This window comes from Megalops cyprinoides, chromosome 9 (genome assembly GCF_013368585.1).
Source record: "Megalops cyprinoides isolate fMegCyp1 chromosome 9, fMegCyp1.pri, whole genome shotgun sequence".
NCBI classification, from domain to species: Eukaryota; Metazoa; Chordata; class Actinopteri; order Elopiformes; family Megalopidae; genus Megalops; species Megalops cyprinoides.
The window spans coordinates 29,968,219-29,982,681 of record NC_050591.1 but is presented as its reverse complement, the minus strand read 5'-3'; the positions used below and the strand labels follow the sequence as shown (position 1 = coordinate 29,982,681).

General features: G+C 47.5%; 1 protein-coding gene across 4 annotated transcripts in view; it reads left to right on the top strand.

The window, feature by feature from the left end:
* Positions 1–14,463, top strand: part of nbeab (neurobeachin b) — a 269,175-nt gene that overhangs the window by 230,731 nt on the left and 23,981 nt on the right. For all 4 annotated transcript variants that reach the window (XM_036537414.1, XM_036537413.1, XM_036537412.1 and 1 more), the window contains 3 exons: positions 1,352–1,464; positions 10,211–10,351; positions 12,203–12,322. In XM_036537414.1, coding sequence (XP_036393307.1) covers positions 1,352–1,464; positions 10,211–10,351; positions 12,203–12,322 — 374 coding nt within the window. The remainder of the gene's footprint in view (positions 1–1,351; positions 1,465–10,210; positions 10,352–12,202; positions 12,323–14,463) is intronic.

Here is a 14,463-nt window from a genome sequence, read left to right as displayed (position 1 = left end):
CTAATGGGGGTGGAGAAATGCTTCAGGAAATACCAGCCTCAGTGTGGCTCTCAGCCCTTGTCTGGATGATGGAGGGGGTTTTTTTTCTCGAAAATGAAGCACTTCAACTGTATCACTTTGGTGAACCACCCTCGGTCACGCCTCGTCTTTCGGCGCTGGAAGCGTGAGTGACACTTTGGTGCCCTCGACACAGAGAGCGTGGGGGGTGTTAGAACACACAGACTATTGGGAGTTTACCTGGAGACCCTGCTACAGGCTGAGCTTACCTGATCGTTCAACACCATTCATCACAATGGAGGACCCTTTCATTTTCAGTGGCCATTGAACAACAGCATGTTGTTTGTTGTTCCTTCAAATAATTATTGATGATTTTTATCCAAGTTATTCTAATTTTACTGTTGCACTTCTGGATAATTTTCTGTCCAGTTATTGACACAGTGTCATTTTAATTAAGATTTTTTTCCACCACCTATAGCTGTAGAGGGGGTCTCCGTTGCTGTGTTTTTTTTGTTTTCTAATCAGCTCAAGATACGGTGTCACGCCCACTGGAGTGGAGAGGCATCTGCTTCAGAGAGCAGTTAGAGGGTCTTTGTGGAGATGTGGTGCCGCTCCATCCTCTCGCTCCCGCTTTCTCAGGGCTGTATTTCCAGTGACAGATACTGCCATCTGAAACGCATCTTCCCTCAAAGAAACGCAAGAAAAGAAAAGAGAAACAAAAGAAATAAAACGCAACATCTGGCATCTCTCAGCGCAGCTGCATGTGGGCACAGCCTCGAAGACTGACACGGGTCTCCATGGTTACTGGCGCCGGGCCGGCCAATCAGGAGTGAGGCCCTGCGGTGACGCGTGTGGAGCTTAGAGCGTGTGGTGTCACAAGGCACGGCCTCCAGAAGAATTTAAATCCTTTTAATGTGCCACACTCAGTAATTACAGTTACACCACAGCCAAAAATAATTATGATATCTATGAACATAAATACCATGTCCTCTGTACTCTTTATAGCCCCAGACTCCTGTGGTGAGTGAGTGAGTGAGTGTGTGTGTGTGTGTGTGTGTGTGTGTGTGTGTCTGTGTGTCTGTGTACATATAAAAAAGACTGACAGATAGACAGGAATATATGGGTGCATTTTCACAGATGTCTGAAAGTGAGCACTCAATCAGAGTGCTTCCCCTCCTGTTAGTCTCTAAAGGCAGGAAGCAGCACTCAGAAGGGGGCTGATTTTGAGCTCTGAAGCTCTGGGGGCTTTGGAATTTTGCATGCGGGATCCCCGTGGTAACCGAAGCTGCACGTCCACTCTGCCCCCCCCCCCCCCCCCCCCCCCCCCGTTTCTTCTTTCTTTCTCTCTGTCCAGGGCGGACCTACAACGACCTGAACCAATACCCCGTCTTTCCCTGGGTCCTCACCAACTACGAGTCGGAAGAGCTGGACCTCACCCTCCCAGGCAACTTCAGAGACCTCTCGAAGGTACCGCGTCCCACCTCAGTGCGCCCCCTGTGGAGCGGGAAGGGGATGGGGTGGGTGAGGGCGAGGGTGAGGGTGAGGGCGAGCCGGTCTGTCGGCGGGGGGGTTTCCTTATTAAGCTGCAGACTGTAAAAGAATACCATATTCAAAGGGAAATAATGGAGACATCATGTGCGGCACCGCACGGGCTGAACCTCGGTGAGGAACGCAGGCTGAAGCGCCCATGGTGGGGCCCTGGTGTTCGGCTTGGCCCCCACTTCGCTCACTGCCATTTCATTGTTTGTTTTTGGCCCTTGAGCCTCACGGACTTGCCCCCATGTCGTGGCTGTGCCTTTACCATAGTGGGACACGCCGAAATTCAGAGCCATATTTTTACATGCTCGCTGGTCCTGTGTTGTTTTACTGGGTTATGTTGATATTTGCCAATATGCCACTTACCCGAAGAGCAACATTAAAAAACAGAATGCGTTATGTAAGCAGAAGGCATTGTGTCATAAGCCGTGATCCAAGTGTACCTTTAAACAAAACAGACCGGTCCGATTCCAAGTCAAACAGCTGTCTCTTTTATTGATACCCTGTGCGGGCAGACTTAAAATGACCCATAATTCCTTCCTGTGTCTGCACGAGTGTTAGTCAAATCGGAATTTTCTCTGCATTACCTTAATCCCCATAATAGGCCAGATGAACCCGGAGGAGAGCGGGGCAGGCAGTAAATTCAGCAATGAAGGAATCCGTTGGCCATTAAAGCGGTATGCTACTGACGTCCCAAAGAGGGATAGATGGGCACAGGGTTACGCGCTCATCAGATCCTGAATCAGCGCTGACAGACACTAAAACCGGTGCTACCTACATGGAAAAGTGTCGTTTTTATTGCATGGTTCCACGCTACTTGTCTGTTTAGAATACCAGAAAAACAAAGCAAATTCTCAAATTCGCCTTGCGTTACTCTGTAGCTTTTTGTGCAGGCGAAAACAGTGCACGCCGGGAATGCTGGGAGATCTGGCTTGGCGGCGGCGGCGGCGGCGGCTCCAGCCCGTCGGATCGCTCTGCCGCGTTTCAGCTCTGTTTTCCTCCCAGCATCTCTCTCCCCACTGCGATTCACAGACTCACTGACCTGAAAACAATCACATTCCTGTCTGAGCCCCTCTTTTTTTGTCTCTCTCTCTCTCTCTCTCTCCCTCGCTCCCTCGCTCCTGCTCTCTCAGTGCTGATATCCAGACTCAGGTCTTCACTGGGAGGGAGCTCTGTTTTTGCAAACAGATTTATCAGTTTCCACTTTTGGCCCAGCTGAAACACTACCTCTGTATCTCGCTTTCAGATAAATGGTGGGAATGAAGCAGGGGGAAGCCTGAAACGAAGCCACCATTCAAAAAAGAAAAAAAAAAACCTGGAAAACTGGGATTTCTCGTAGCTAATCAGCACCCGCTCTGGACGCTGAACCAAAGCAGGGAAACGGTTCACACGATGAACGGTTTGGCTGGTCGTGCTTTCGGGCTCGGTGGGGAAGGAGAGATGGAGAGACAGAGTAAGAGAGAGAAAGATGATCTCTCAGGAGAGGCGTGCGGCACAATAGGAGTTGGCGGCTCGACCCCAGATTGAGCTTTTCTTTGTCACCGTGTTTACTCAGCAGACCCTTGTGGCATGCGTTCCTGGTGACCGCGGTGTCACTTCCATCTGAAAAGCGCACCGTTGTGTGGCTCTGGTCTGCCTTTGAATGGAAGCTGGTCCCCCCTGCTGTGGCAGAGTGAGACAGGGTTGAGACAGGGTTGAGACGGGGGGGGGGCGATGGGGGGGGGACCGCTTCTCTCTCCGTCCTCTACCTCCTCTCCAAACGCTCCCCTGCTCTTCCTCAGTCTAACAGAGAGAAACACTGATCGCCCAGAGTGTGCCGGCATTGTTGCTTTATCTCTGTCGAGAGGCAGTCGAACGTGAGGCTTTGACCCGTTACACAGCGCGGACGGTGATGTGATCCAGAGGTGCGCCGTGCTTTCAGCGCTCTTTGTTTTTCCTGCCCGTTGTCTGCTTGTGCAGGCTGCTGTCTGTTGGGGCTCCAGGTGGGCAGAGGCAGGACTGCGGCCCTCTGGCCCCGCAGAGACAGTTATGTATTGTAATGTATTCCTCTGACATCCTCCCAGGCTGTTTACAGTACTGAACTGCCGTCATTAGCATGAGTTCACAAGCCCTCGCCTCCTGACAGTTGTCCTTGGAACCCCAGGGCTTCTGCCTCCAAAAGTTCACAGCTAGCAGAGCTGGGGGTGGGGGGGCTGGAAGGGGTGGGGGGAGCGGTGGGGGGTGACAGTGCCCCCGACGTCTCTGCACAGAGGATGCTCTTTTGTTCCATCATGCACTGCACCCAGACGCTTTCTGATGCACAGATGAGTGTGGGTGAGTGGTGAATGCATCCGTGTGCGAGTTGGTTTGTGTCAGATTGTTTGTGTGTGTGTAAGTGTCTTTGTGTATGTGTGTGTGTAAGTGTCTTTGTGTATGTGTGTGTGTGTGTGTGTATGTGAACACAAGTATGTATGCGTCTGTGCTTATTCTTTATGTGTTGCATCAGTCTTGCAATATGTCTCTATTTGAGAAGGAAAACGGTTGTGGTTGTGGCTGTGTGTGTTTGTGTCAGCGTGGGAGTGGGTGACTGTGTATGCGCAGTGTGTGTATATTTGTGAACATGCGTGAGTTTGTGCCGTTGAGTAAGTGCGTGTGAGTCTGTATGCATGTATGCCCTCGTGAGAGAGTGTGTGAAATAATGAGCTTTTCTGAGTCAGGGCAAGTGTGAGAAAGCTCGCGGTGGAGTCATCCAAAAAAAAAAAAGAAAAAAATTGCTCACCCCATAACTTTCCCCCAGCTCACACCAGCCCTTCTGAGTTCCTCACGCTAGTGGAATACCATTAGGACACGAGAGCAGGTCAGGTGACTCCTGAGCAGGAAGTGACTGCCAATCAGAGCCGCTGCTGGAATATCCTGCAGCTGCCATGTGATCGGGGCCATTGTTTGAGGCTGCTGGAGTGTGTGGCAGATATGCGCACTAATGCCTTCACACACCTACACACCTGCAGTAATCCCTGCGATTGAGCTTTCAGTCAGCTGTGATGGGCGCTGCCAAAAAAAACGCCGGCCGCTGCCACAGGGGACGGGGAGTGCATTTTTGGATGGCAGGGCCGTTCCCATGTGTCAGACCGTCCCATTCCAGAAATGTGTTTCAACAATTATTTCCTTTTCATTTGGCGGGGCAGCTGAAGGAGATAAAAAAGGGAAGCGGTGTGCATGACAGCTGTTAATTGGGAAATGTGTAAATGAACACACTGGTGTGTTAACGCTCTCCCGTTCTGGGCACGCCGAGTTAAACTCCCTGGCAGCTTTTCAGCGCTTATTTTATCCCAACGTCTTTTGTGTGTCTTTGACTGGAACTAATATGTGTCCCTGTCAAAACATCGCTCACATAGATAAACAGACAACAGGCAGAAAACATAATTATCAGAACCCCGCAACTGTACCATAACACTGGGGCTGTTTTTCAAAAAGAATATTCCAGTTGTAGCTGTGAAAACACATGATTTTTTGATCTATTTGTGGTGCTCGCACATAATTTTTAACAAATTGCTGCCCAGGATGCAGAATAGAACTATATTTTCCACTACTCTTAGCAGAGAGCAGGAGGGAGAAGGAACGGGAAAGGGATCCTGTCAGTAACAGTTTTAATATGGAGGAGACCATTTCTGGGATTTAAAAATAAAACAATGGCAGAGGGTTTCAGATGAGAGAATGAGATATGCTGATTCTATTTCTCCGCTCCTTCACTGTTTTTAATATGGCCGCCTCACACCGCTTTGCTGTCACACACAATACAGTCTCTCACCCCGAGGGCCGCGCACTACAGAGAGATGCACCCTGGGAAAAGCAGATAGAGACTGCCTGCTAAAAACGCATCCTCATTTCATTTCTCCTCTTCCCCCCCCCCAAATCTCAACAAGGCTGTTTGGGAGTGCTTCTTCTTTGTTTTGACTGTGAGGATCGTGATTATATTAGATTGAAACTGCGCTTGGCTCCTCTCCTGACGAGCTAAGCGAAAACAAGCGCGGCCTCTCCTGACAGTGCACGCTTCTAACGCGCCGTAATGTAATTTCTTTTGAAAAATAAAATGCGGTACGCTCGTCTGTGAGAGCGGTAGCCTGGATATCGCCAAACGAGCAAAAAAACATTCTCTTTTCTTCTCTTCCCGCATGTGTTTGTGGTGGATCTCTTATTCTAACCGTTTCTTTTTGAAAAAAAGTCAGGGAAGGGCTGCTTACCCTAATTATTTCTGATGGGAGTGATTTGTCTGCAGTTGAATATGACACATCCGCAATACAAACAAGCGGTTTGATCATCGCTTGTTTTGTAGCGTTGGTATATTTTAACAGGTCAGGTGTGATTCAGCCAGCAGAACTCATACAGAAGCAAATGCAGGTGTGCCTAAATCAATTATCATAGGAATGTGGCTGTTGTGGTCAGGCCTGGATAAAAATGGCACAGCGGAGATCTGCCGATGGAACGGAACCAGAGAGAAGGCTCTGCGAGTGAGAGCGGGTCAGCTGATCAGCGGGTCAGCTGATCAGCTCAGTGGTGGTTCTCCTCTGACACTGATGGGAGACTTTTGGAAGTCCTTTATGGGTACTTAAACGCTAACACCATTAAAGCATGCAAACGGCTTTTAATTTTTCCACTAATGAGGTAATTGGGCATGCTAAATCCCCCCTCACATCTTTTGTTACGGGGTGTATTTCACAGCCGCGGTCATGTTGGTAACGGGAGGACTTTGGCATTGTGAGAAATTGCTCATCTCTCCCTCGCTGTCTTCTGTTTGACTGGAAAGCTCAGGGACCTCATTGGAATATTCTGGAACACCCCCCCCCATAGGTACCTGACTCAGGTCCGTGGGGGATGGATGTGAGGGTTCCTGGATCTGCAGAGCTCCTCGCTGCATACGAAGAGGGCCCTGGATGGGACTTTCAGATTCCGTTCACGGTCGAGCTCCTCCGAGGCGCTGCAGCGTCTGAAATTACCCCCGGCGCACCATTGCCTCTGTGTGCTGCTTTCATGTTATTTTTGATAATCTGGCAGTTGCCGTGTTGTTGCCGGAGTAACAAATCTTGTTTTCTGTTTTTTGTTAGCCCAAAGTCTTCACTCGGTACTGCCCACAGAAAAAAAAAAAAATGTAATTCCTTTGAAAGCCATTGTGTGTAAATATGGCATAACATTGTAATAAGTAGAGTAATAATAGCAGCCACAGAAATGTGCATTATTCAGTTATTACATTATTTTTTTTCGTATTCTATTCAGCAAACTAATTTACAGTACTTTCCTCTTCTAAAATAAACTCCATGATCTTATCAGGTGATTTACTTGTCATATGCATTTTGGTTGTAATTTTTTTTATTCAGCGCTACATGTCAGATAAAGGTACATTTTTCATGCCTTGATCTGTAATTAATTACGAAAGTTACAAGCTTTGTTTTCCAGTGGCTTTTAAAAAAGTATATTATAAATTATTATAATTTGTTATTCATTATAGTTACACATGATACTGGCTACTTTTGGGATTCAGAAGTGACTTTGGGAAACCTCATTGTTGTTACATTAGTTAGTTCCATTAACTGGCAAGAGCAATATTACCCATGCTAAGTGGTTCTGACAGTCGCCCTTTAGCCGGACGGCCCGCCCAACTCGAGGCCCAGATCTGTTCCACCAGCAGCATTTTTACAGTGTGTGGGACTTCCTGTGGCCCGCTGCCAATCAGAGCAAGCCTTCACTTCACATGCCAGACTATTATCACCCCATAAATCTCCACCGATTTCAATAAAGCTCTTTCTCGTTCCGTCTGATTGAGCTAACATGGTCGGCCGATGGTCATTAGCCATGGAAGAAAAGTAAAGAGAGAGCAGTGAAATGGAAAGCGGTTTGGAATAAGGGTTTGGGCCTGTACGCTTTTGCGTGTCACTGTGACCCACGGCAGCTGTATGACCTCAACCTGAGACACCCTGGATCCACATCTGCTAGAATGGTGGGAGAACAGCCATAGTTTGTGACCAGTTCTTGTTTTAATCCTTCACTCACAAAAAAAAAAAAACAGTATTTCAGTTCACTGCATTAACATTATGGAACCACTCCCTTTTTCATATAAAGGGTTTGCAAAACATGTTGCAGCCACTGTGGTCTGCATGTCGGAACAGAATTACTGGGGAGAGGGCCTCAGGACTGTGAAGCCTGCAGTAATGCAATAAAATGCTTATTTTAACATCCTGGATGTCTCAAATTATACGGAGACGTTGGTTTCCCTGCCACTGTCAGATGGAATAAGATAGTGTTCTGTGATAGTGTTCCCATGACGCCAGTGCTGCAGTCCAGACATGGCTGAGTTTGTCACTGCAAGATCATTTGTGGCTGCTGTCGGTTACATCATTGTGTAGCCCTCCTGCCCCACCCTCACGGAGACTAAACCCACGACTTCATCAGCACTGAGTGTATTAATATTGACAGCCAATGTACCTCTCAGGCTTGCTTATTGGATTGGGTGATTGAAAAGATAGGGAAAGCAATTTATCTTCCGCAATGTGTTTTTGAAGAAGCAATTACACGGCTTAAACGACAACTGAAACCTCAACGGTCACCAAAGGGTGAGACCACAGCAGGAGTCCTGGTATGTGGCGTTTCATTGAAAATTGGGAAATTGAGAAGTGTTCACAAATCAGCGGTGCAGCACTAGCCAATGCAAAAGAACACCAGCGGCAACAAAACACAACAAATACTTGGTGAATTTTTCTACTGCCTAGTTTGTTGGTAAGTACAGAAGGAAGTGAACAGAGTTTACTGGTGATGTCCAAACAGTAGCCGAGGATGTTCGGTGAAGGACATGATCTGTGACATTCGTAGCCCCAGGACTCTGTTGTGCCTTTGGCATTTGAAGAAGCCTCCCTGTCTGAAGGTCAGTTGCGAACAGGTTGTGCAGGGGCGCCATTGGCTCCAGGCTCTGCTGGTTTGCTTCCACTTGCACTGTGAACTGATGAGGCCATATTGATTTTTGTCAGCTTGACCCAAATTACCAACACAGGTGCCTGCTACACCCTGTGATCTCCGTCTGGTGCTTCAGTTATAGCTGAGATGTTCTGTATGTGGAGCAGATATTCAGCTCTCTGCACCTCGCATAGAAAGTTCTGTCTCTGCCATTGTTGAAGGTATAAGTGTTTGAATTTACTGGGTTCATTATGAACATTTTTGAAGAGGCGTTGTATATAACAGGACATCCGTACGTGGAATAGTAAAGTAGACATACCAATCAGAATCTCTGAGATAGGTGAGAAAAGAGAAGAGGCGGAATGCTCTAGCTGAATATCTGGTCATAAAGTAGAATATCTGTGGTTTTGCTCTTTACCTGCATGTTGTGGTCAGGGGAGAGGACAGTGGTGTGTGGGAAGATACTGTGGAGCATCTTTGCTCTGTGGTGCTGGGAGGGCAGCAGAGAGCTGTTTTTTGTTATGTGAGGATGTTGAGATAGTCACATCTTTTCAGAAATGAATGAGAGCATGAAAGGCAGAACTGTAGTGTTTGGTACCCCTGCAGACGCTGCATGCAGGGCTTTAGTTTGGATGGAGACCAGACCGTGTGGGACGCTGTTTGGGTATGTGGGCGCACCGGGTGCAAATCGGGTCAGGCAGGGTTAATCCGCGTGGATTACCTGCAACATTTTGCAGGAGCTGCCCGAAATCTCCACCCGTTCTCAGCACGCCCCCCCCCCCCCCCCCCCCCACCCAAAAAAACCCTTAGCCCCAATCTCCCATAAATATAGCAGCAAGATCCCTGAGCACTAAAAGTTTTTTTTTTTTTTTTTTTCTTCGGGCACAGGGAAAATAATGGGGTCTGACAGACAAATCCCAGAGTAAAGCCTGCGTCTGCGCTGGCCACTCCTCAGCGCGGCTAATGGATGCCTGCATAGTCTCTGCATGAAACATTGATAATGATCGTGTTCGATGCAGTTTACACGCACTGCCTTATCACTCTTCCACCGAGCATTGTTCGCCAGAGCGGCTGAAGACAGCAGAGGCTGGTCCTTCCCGGCTGTGTTTTCTCTTCTGTGATACTGATGTGTTCTTATACTACATACTGTAGTAGAAAATGAACTAGGAAAAAAAATGATTAGGGGAATGTGTATGAATTAATACATCAGTTTAATTAGAGCGTTGCTTTTTAGAGCAATAATACTGTAGAAATTGTGTAAGTACCACATCTCGTTAATTAGATCAGAAATACACAATTAGTGCAAAATGATGAATGCACATCCAAATAGCCACAGTAACTGCAAAAAAATGTGTATTTGGTTAAATTTTACATTTCCAAAGTTACAATCAAATAGTCAAGTCAAGTCATGGTAAAACAGCCATTATCAGCCTCAGAAATACTGAATTTGTCTTATATAGCCATTTGTTGGTTTGTATTGTGAAGTTATTTAGTGGGTAGGCCTTATTTGAAAGGCCCTGTTTTGGCCTGAAACTTGCTATGTCAGTTGTTAATACTGAATGGTGAATAGTTTGAGGCCACAGCCATTTTAATTCAGTTATTTGACATGTTCTCTCTTTTAAGACATTAATTAAACTGCAAGTTACACCCGTACATTTTCCAGTGCTGAATTTGCTCAGTTCTTCAGTTCTTCAGAAGAATTGCCATGAAGAAATGGTCAATGCTTAACCCTTGGTTTGTGTGTTGTTCCCCCCAGCCTATCGGAGCACTGAATCCCAAGCGTGCCGTGTTCTATGCCGAGCGCTACGAGACTTGGGAGGACGACCAGACGCCCCCCTACCACTACAACTCCCACTACTCCACATCCATCTCCACACTGCGCTGGCTCGTCAGGATAGTGAGTACCACCCCCTGAAAGGGGGGTCCTACACCTCCAATCCCCCAACCTCACCCCTGTCCTGCCAACCAGAGCACCAGAAGTACAAACAAAGCCATCAGGAGTCATATGAAGTTGTGTTAAAAAAGAGAAATACATCATAAATAATTAGAATATGCGTATCTCGCCTGCCTGAAGCTTTTAAGAGTTTCATTTTTCCCTTTAGCTTTTTATTGAATTAATCAGCATGAACTTACAGTTGCTTAAGAAAAGGGTTGGTTACATTAAATAAAGTGTGTTGGCACACCTCAGCTACTCATTTCCTGCCAGCTCAGAGTGCACAGTGCCACACAGAGTATGTGGTAATCGACAAGTTTGTCGAAACTCGGTAATGGAAGGCCCACAAAGTCAGCTCTCTGGCACTCCCTCCGCGGCGGGATTCAAGTGAAGTGAAGAATTAAGCCAGTTCGGCAGAGGCGCACAAGAAAAGAGAATCAAACGTCTCAATTTCGCTCACGCCAAAGTTCCACTCCAGAGGCACTCTGGGGGCATTTCACAGGCCAGTAAACTGGTATATGCTAACTAAATAAAGAGCGCTGAATAATGAATTGCAGGCGCGCGCGTGTGACAAGTTCATATGTGCAGTGCGTTTCAGTTCAGATGGCAGAGACGAGCCATCACCGGAGGAGACAACGAAGATGGGCACATGGGCGGCTTGTGCGGGCTTCGTCCCCGAACCCCACAGAACCCCCTCTGTATCAGCAGAGGCTCATGGGAAGAGTGTAGGAAACACACTCATTCATTTCATAAATCCAGTTAAATATTGTAATTGGTGATTGCAAACCCCACCCCCCCTTCCCCAATTAAGAGCAGAGACTGATGGAATCGGGGGGTATCCTGACAGGCCTCATGCTGAGCCTCTCTCCGAGTCTCTCCATCTCTGCTGAGGTCTCCATCCCTCTCCAGACTGACAGCGCCACATTTAAGCCAATTAAAAGAGCCAATGCGCACACGGAAACCAAGAGAACGGATAATGAATTTGGCCTGGGGCTTGATTCTGTAAATGGGGCGAATCTCCTCGCACTCTCCATTGTCTGACGCGCAGGCCCCTAATATAAATATGGATGTGTCAGACGCAAATGTGAGACACGCCAAATTTGAAAACCTGTCCCGTTTTTTTTCCCCCATCATTTGCTGTCCCAGCATCGGTGACTTTTCCCCTCGAGAGGATGGATGTCACTGAAGTTTTTTTCTTTTTTTTTTTTTTAGAATGACAGAAAATGAACAGCTTTTTGTTTGTGTCACTGTGAGGATCTCTTGCGCTTTTTTTTTTTTTTTTTAAACAAACATTCTGGCGTGTACATTGTTATCCTCCCACTGTGAACAGACATGCTTGTATGTGGAGCATGCTCGCCGCACCCCCTGACCCTGCGGAATGACAGCGCATCATGTTAGCGTGATGACACGTTAGCTCCGAGCTCTGAGTGAGATTTCCCAGCATTCCCCTCTCCTCAGCACAGCCCTCAGCCCTTGAAATGTTGCCGTACCGGCAGAGGCAAGGGAGGGGCCCGGGTGCCTGTCAGTGTAAACACGGAGTGTATGGCAGTAATGCGTGACATTCCCATGATCCAGAAAAAAGAGCAGAAAAATGCTGAATTCAGCCTGGCGATGGGAAAGATCAGAGCAACATTCATATTCATGTTTAGATCTGATGATACATACCGTAGGCATTTACCCATGATTCACGGTACAGGTCCCATGCGGAGATGAAAAAGATTACAGTTGTTTATTCTGCTGTGCATAGAAATAAAGTCCCACATAGGGTGACCATGGAGGCCAAGGGCAGTGAAATGTCTGTTTTTCCCCCGACAGGAACCCTTCACCACCTTCTTCCTCAACGCCAACGACAACAAATTTGACCACCCTGACCGCACCTTTTCTGCCATCGCCCGCTCCTGGAGGAACTGCCAGCGAGACACCTCTGACGTCAAGGTGAGATCTGAGGGGGGATCAGGGCTGTGCGTGAGTGTGTGTGTGTGTGTGTGTGTGTGTGTGTGTGTGTGTGTGTGTGTGTCTGTTGTGTGTGTGTCTGTCTGTGTACTTGCTTCTTGAAAAAATCCACTGTTTATAGAATGTAAGACTGGATACATCTGACGTATACAATAACCATGGACACAGGACCATTAAGTTAATATCTTAAGTTAATATCTCATATAACTTTTGTTTTAAATCCCAATATAAAATCATAGGCAGCATTGAACCAGAAACATTAACATCCAGAATCTAAAACAGAAGGATACCACCCTTGCCTCCCCTCCCAGCATTCTGTTTTCAAGAATGTATCTCACAGACGCTGATGATAAAATAATTTCACAATGAAAAAGAGCAAAGATTTCTACAGAACGCACAGAGCTGCTATCTGGGGTGAAAGACGCATCTCTTCGTCCATAGAGACGGGAGGCGGTGGGGAAATGTGCCGTGGGAGCTGAACCCTGCTGATTCTACTGTAATTCGCCTGTTCTCCAACATGCTGCAGGAATAGGCACTGACCTCAAAGTGTCATATTTTTCTAGCACACCCGGTATTGGGTTAGTGTTGCCTTAGGCAATTAATAAAGCATTAATGACAAAAGCTATTTAAAATGTAGTCCGTTATGTACAGACAGGGCTTTTACTCGCCGGAGCCCAGGGAAAGCAGCCAACAATAAATTCTGAGCCGAGCTTGAATACGCAGAAAGCCAGTGAGCAGCCTAATATTCAAATGCCACCATGTTAACAAATACGGTCTACTTTAAACCACTTGTATGTCTGCCTAGATTTGTTTTTACACAGATTAAACTGGCACTGATCTGCTCTAAGCAAGGCACCGGATCACACCGTACTAGTCCGTCTTGAAACTGGAAATATTTTTCATAATGTATAAGTACTAGTATTTCTGTTGCGGGTCCGCTTGTTTTGTTTTACCTTTCAGTGAATGTAGTGTAAGACTCATTACACCAGCAGTACTCTTCACAGACAGCCTGGCTTTTGTGTGGCATGTGCACACTGTCGCATAGTCTGTGAACACATGCATGCACCCACCCACACGTCCATAAGCATTTTCCTCACTCTTACTGTCAATCTGTCTCTCTCACACACACACACTCACGCTCACGCTCCCTCCTCTGGGAGCATATACACCCATGCATACGCAGTTTCACACACACTCTCTGTCTTTGTCACTCACATATACACACACATACACACACATACAGACACATACATCCATGTGCGTACACACAGTTTCACACACTCACTCTGTCTCTAGCTCTCTCTCACACACTCTCTCTCTCACACACACACGGTCTCTCACTCACATATACAGACACTCTCATACACATCCATGTGCACACACACAGTTCCACACACAGTTCACTCTGTCTCTCCCACTCGCGCGCGCGCACACTCACACACACACTCATACATATCCATGTCCACACACTGCTGATGAGAGCGGGCGAGGAGGAGCCTGGTCTCCCTCCCTGGGGTTAAGGTCCGCTCCAGCGCGGTGACTGGACCGTCAGGACTCTGATTAAAAGGCAGCTTGTTTTACCAGGGTCACCTCTTTATTAACCTGCGCCTCCCTCTGCAGTAATGAGTACAAGCTGGGAGAGGAAGCACTGTTAGCAGGGGCGACCTCTCAAAAGAGCAAGTCAATCGGAAACGACCTCGGCCCAGCCATTCCCTCCCGCCCTCCCGCTAAATCACACGTCCGCGGCTCCGTCTGTCTGCTGCACAGAGAGCGCGAGGGATGGACAGATCTCCTGAAACCGTCAAGCCTTCCCTGACAGCCTCTCGACAACTGCCACAGCGCCGTCTGAAGGGAATCCCACCTCTCCTCGCCGGGGAAGGATTTTGACAAAAATGTCACAGAGGTGACACGGTGGAAATCAACACAGTTAATAGAGGCCTGTGTGATTGACTCGTTAGCCCATTACGAGGCTGTTGCAGAATTAATGGCTGCCAGGGGAGGTAGGCTTGAAAACAGAGCTGGCAGGTTTAACGGCTTGGTGGTGAGTTACGGCGGGGAAGTTTACAAAGTAGGGGAAAAAAAAGGAAAAGAAATGGAGAAACGGTACCTCTCTCCCTGTGCGC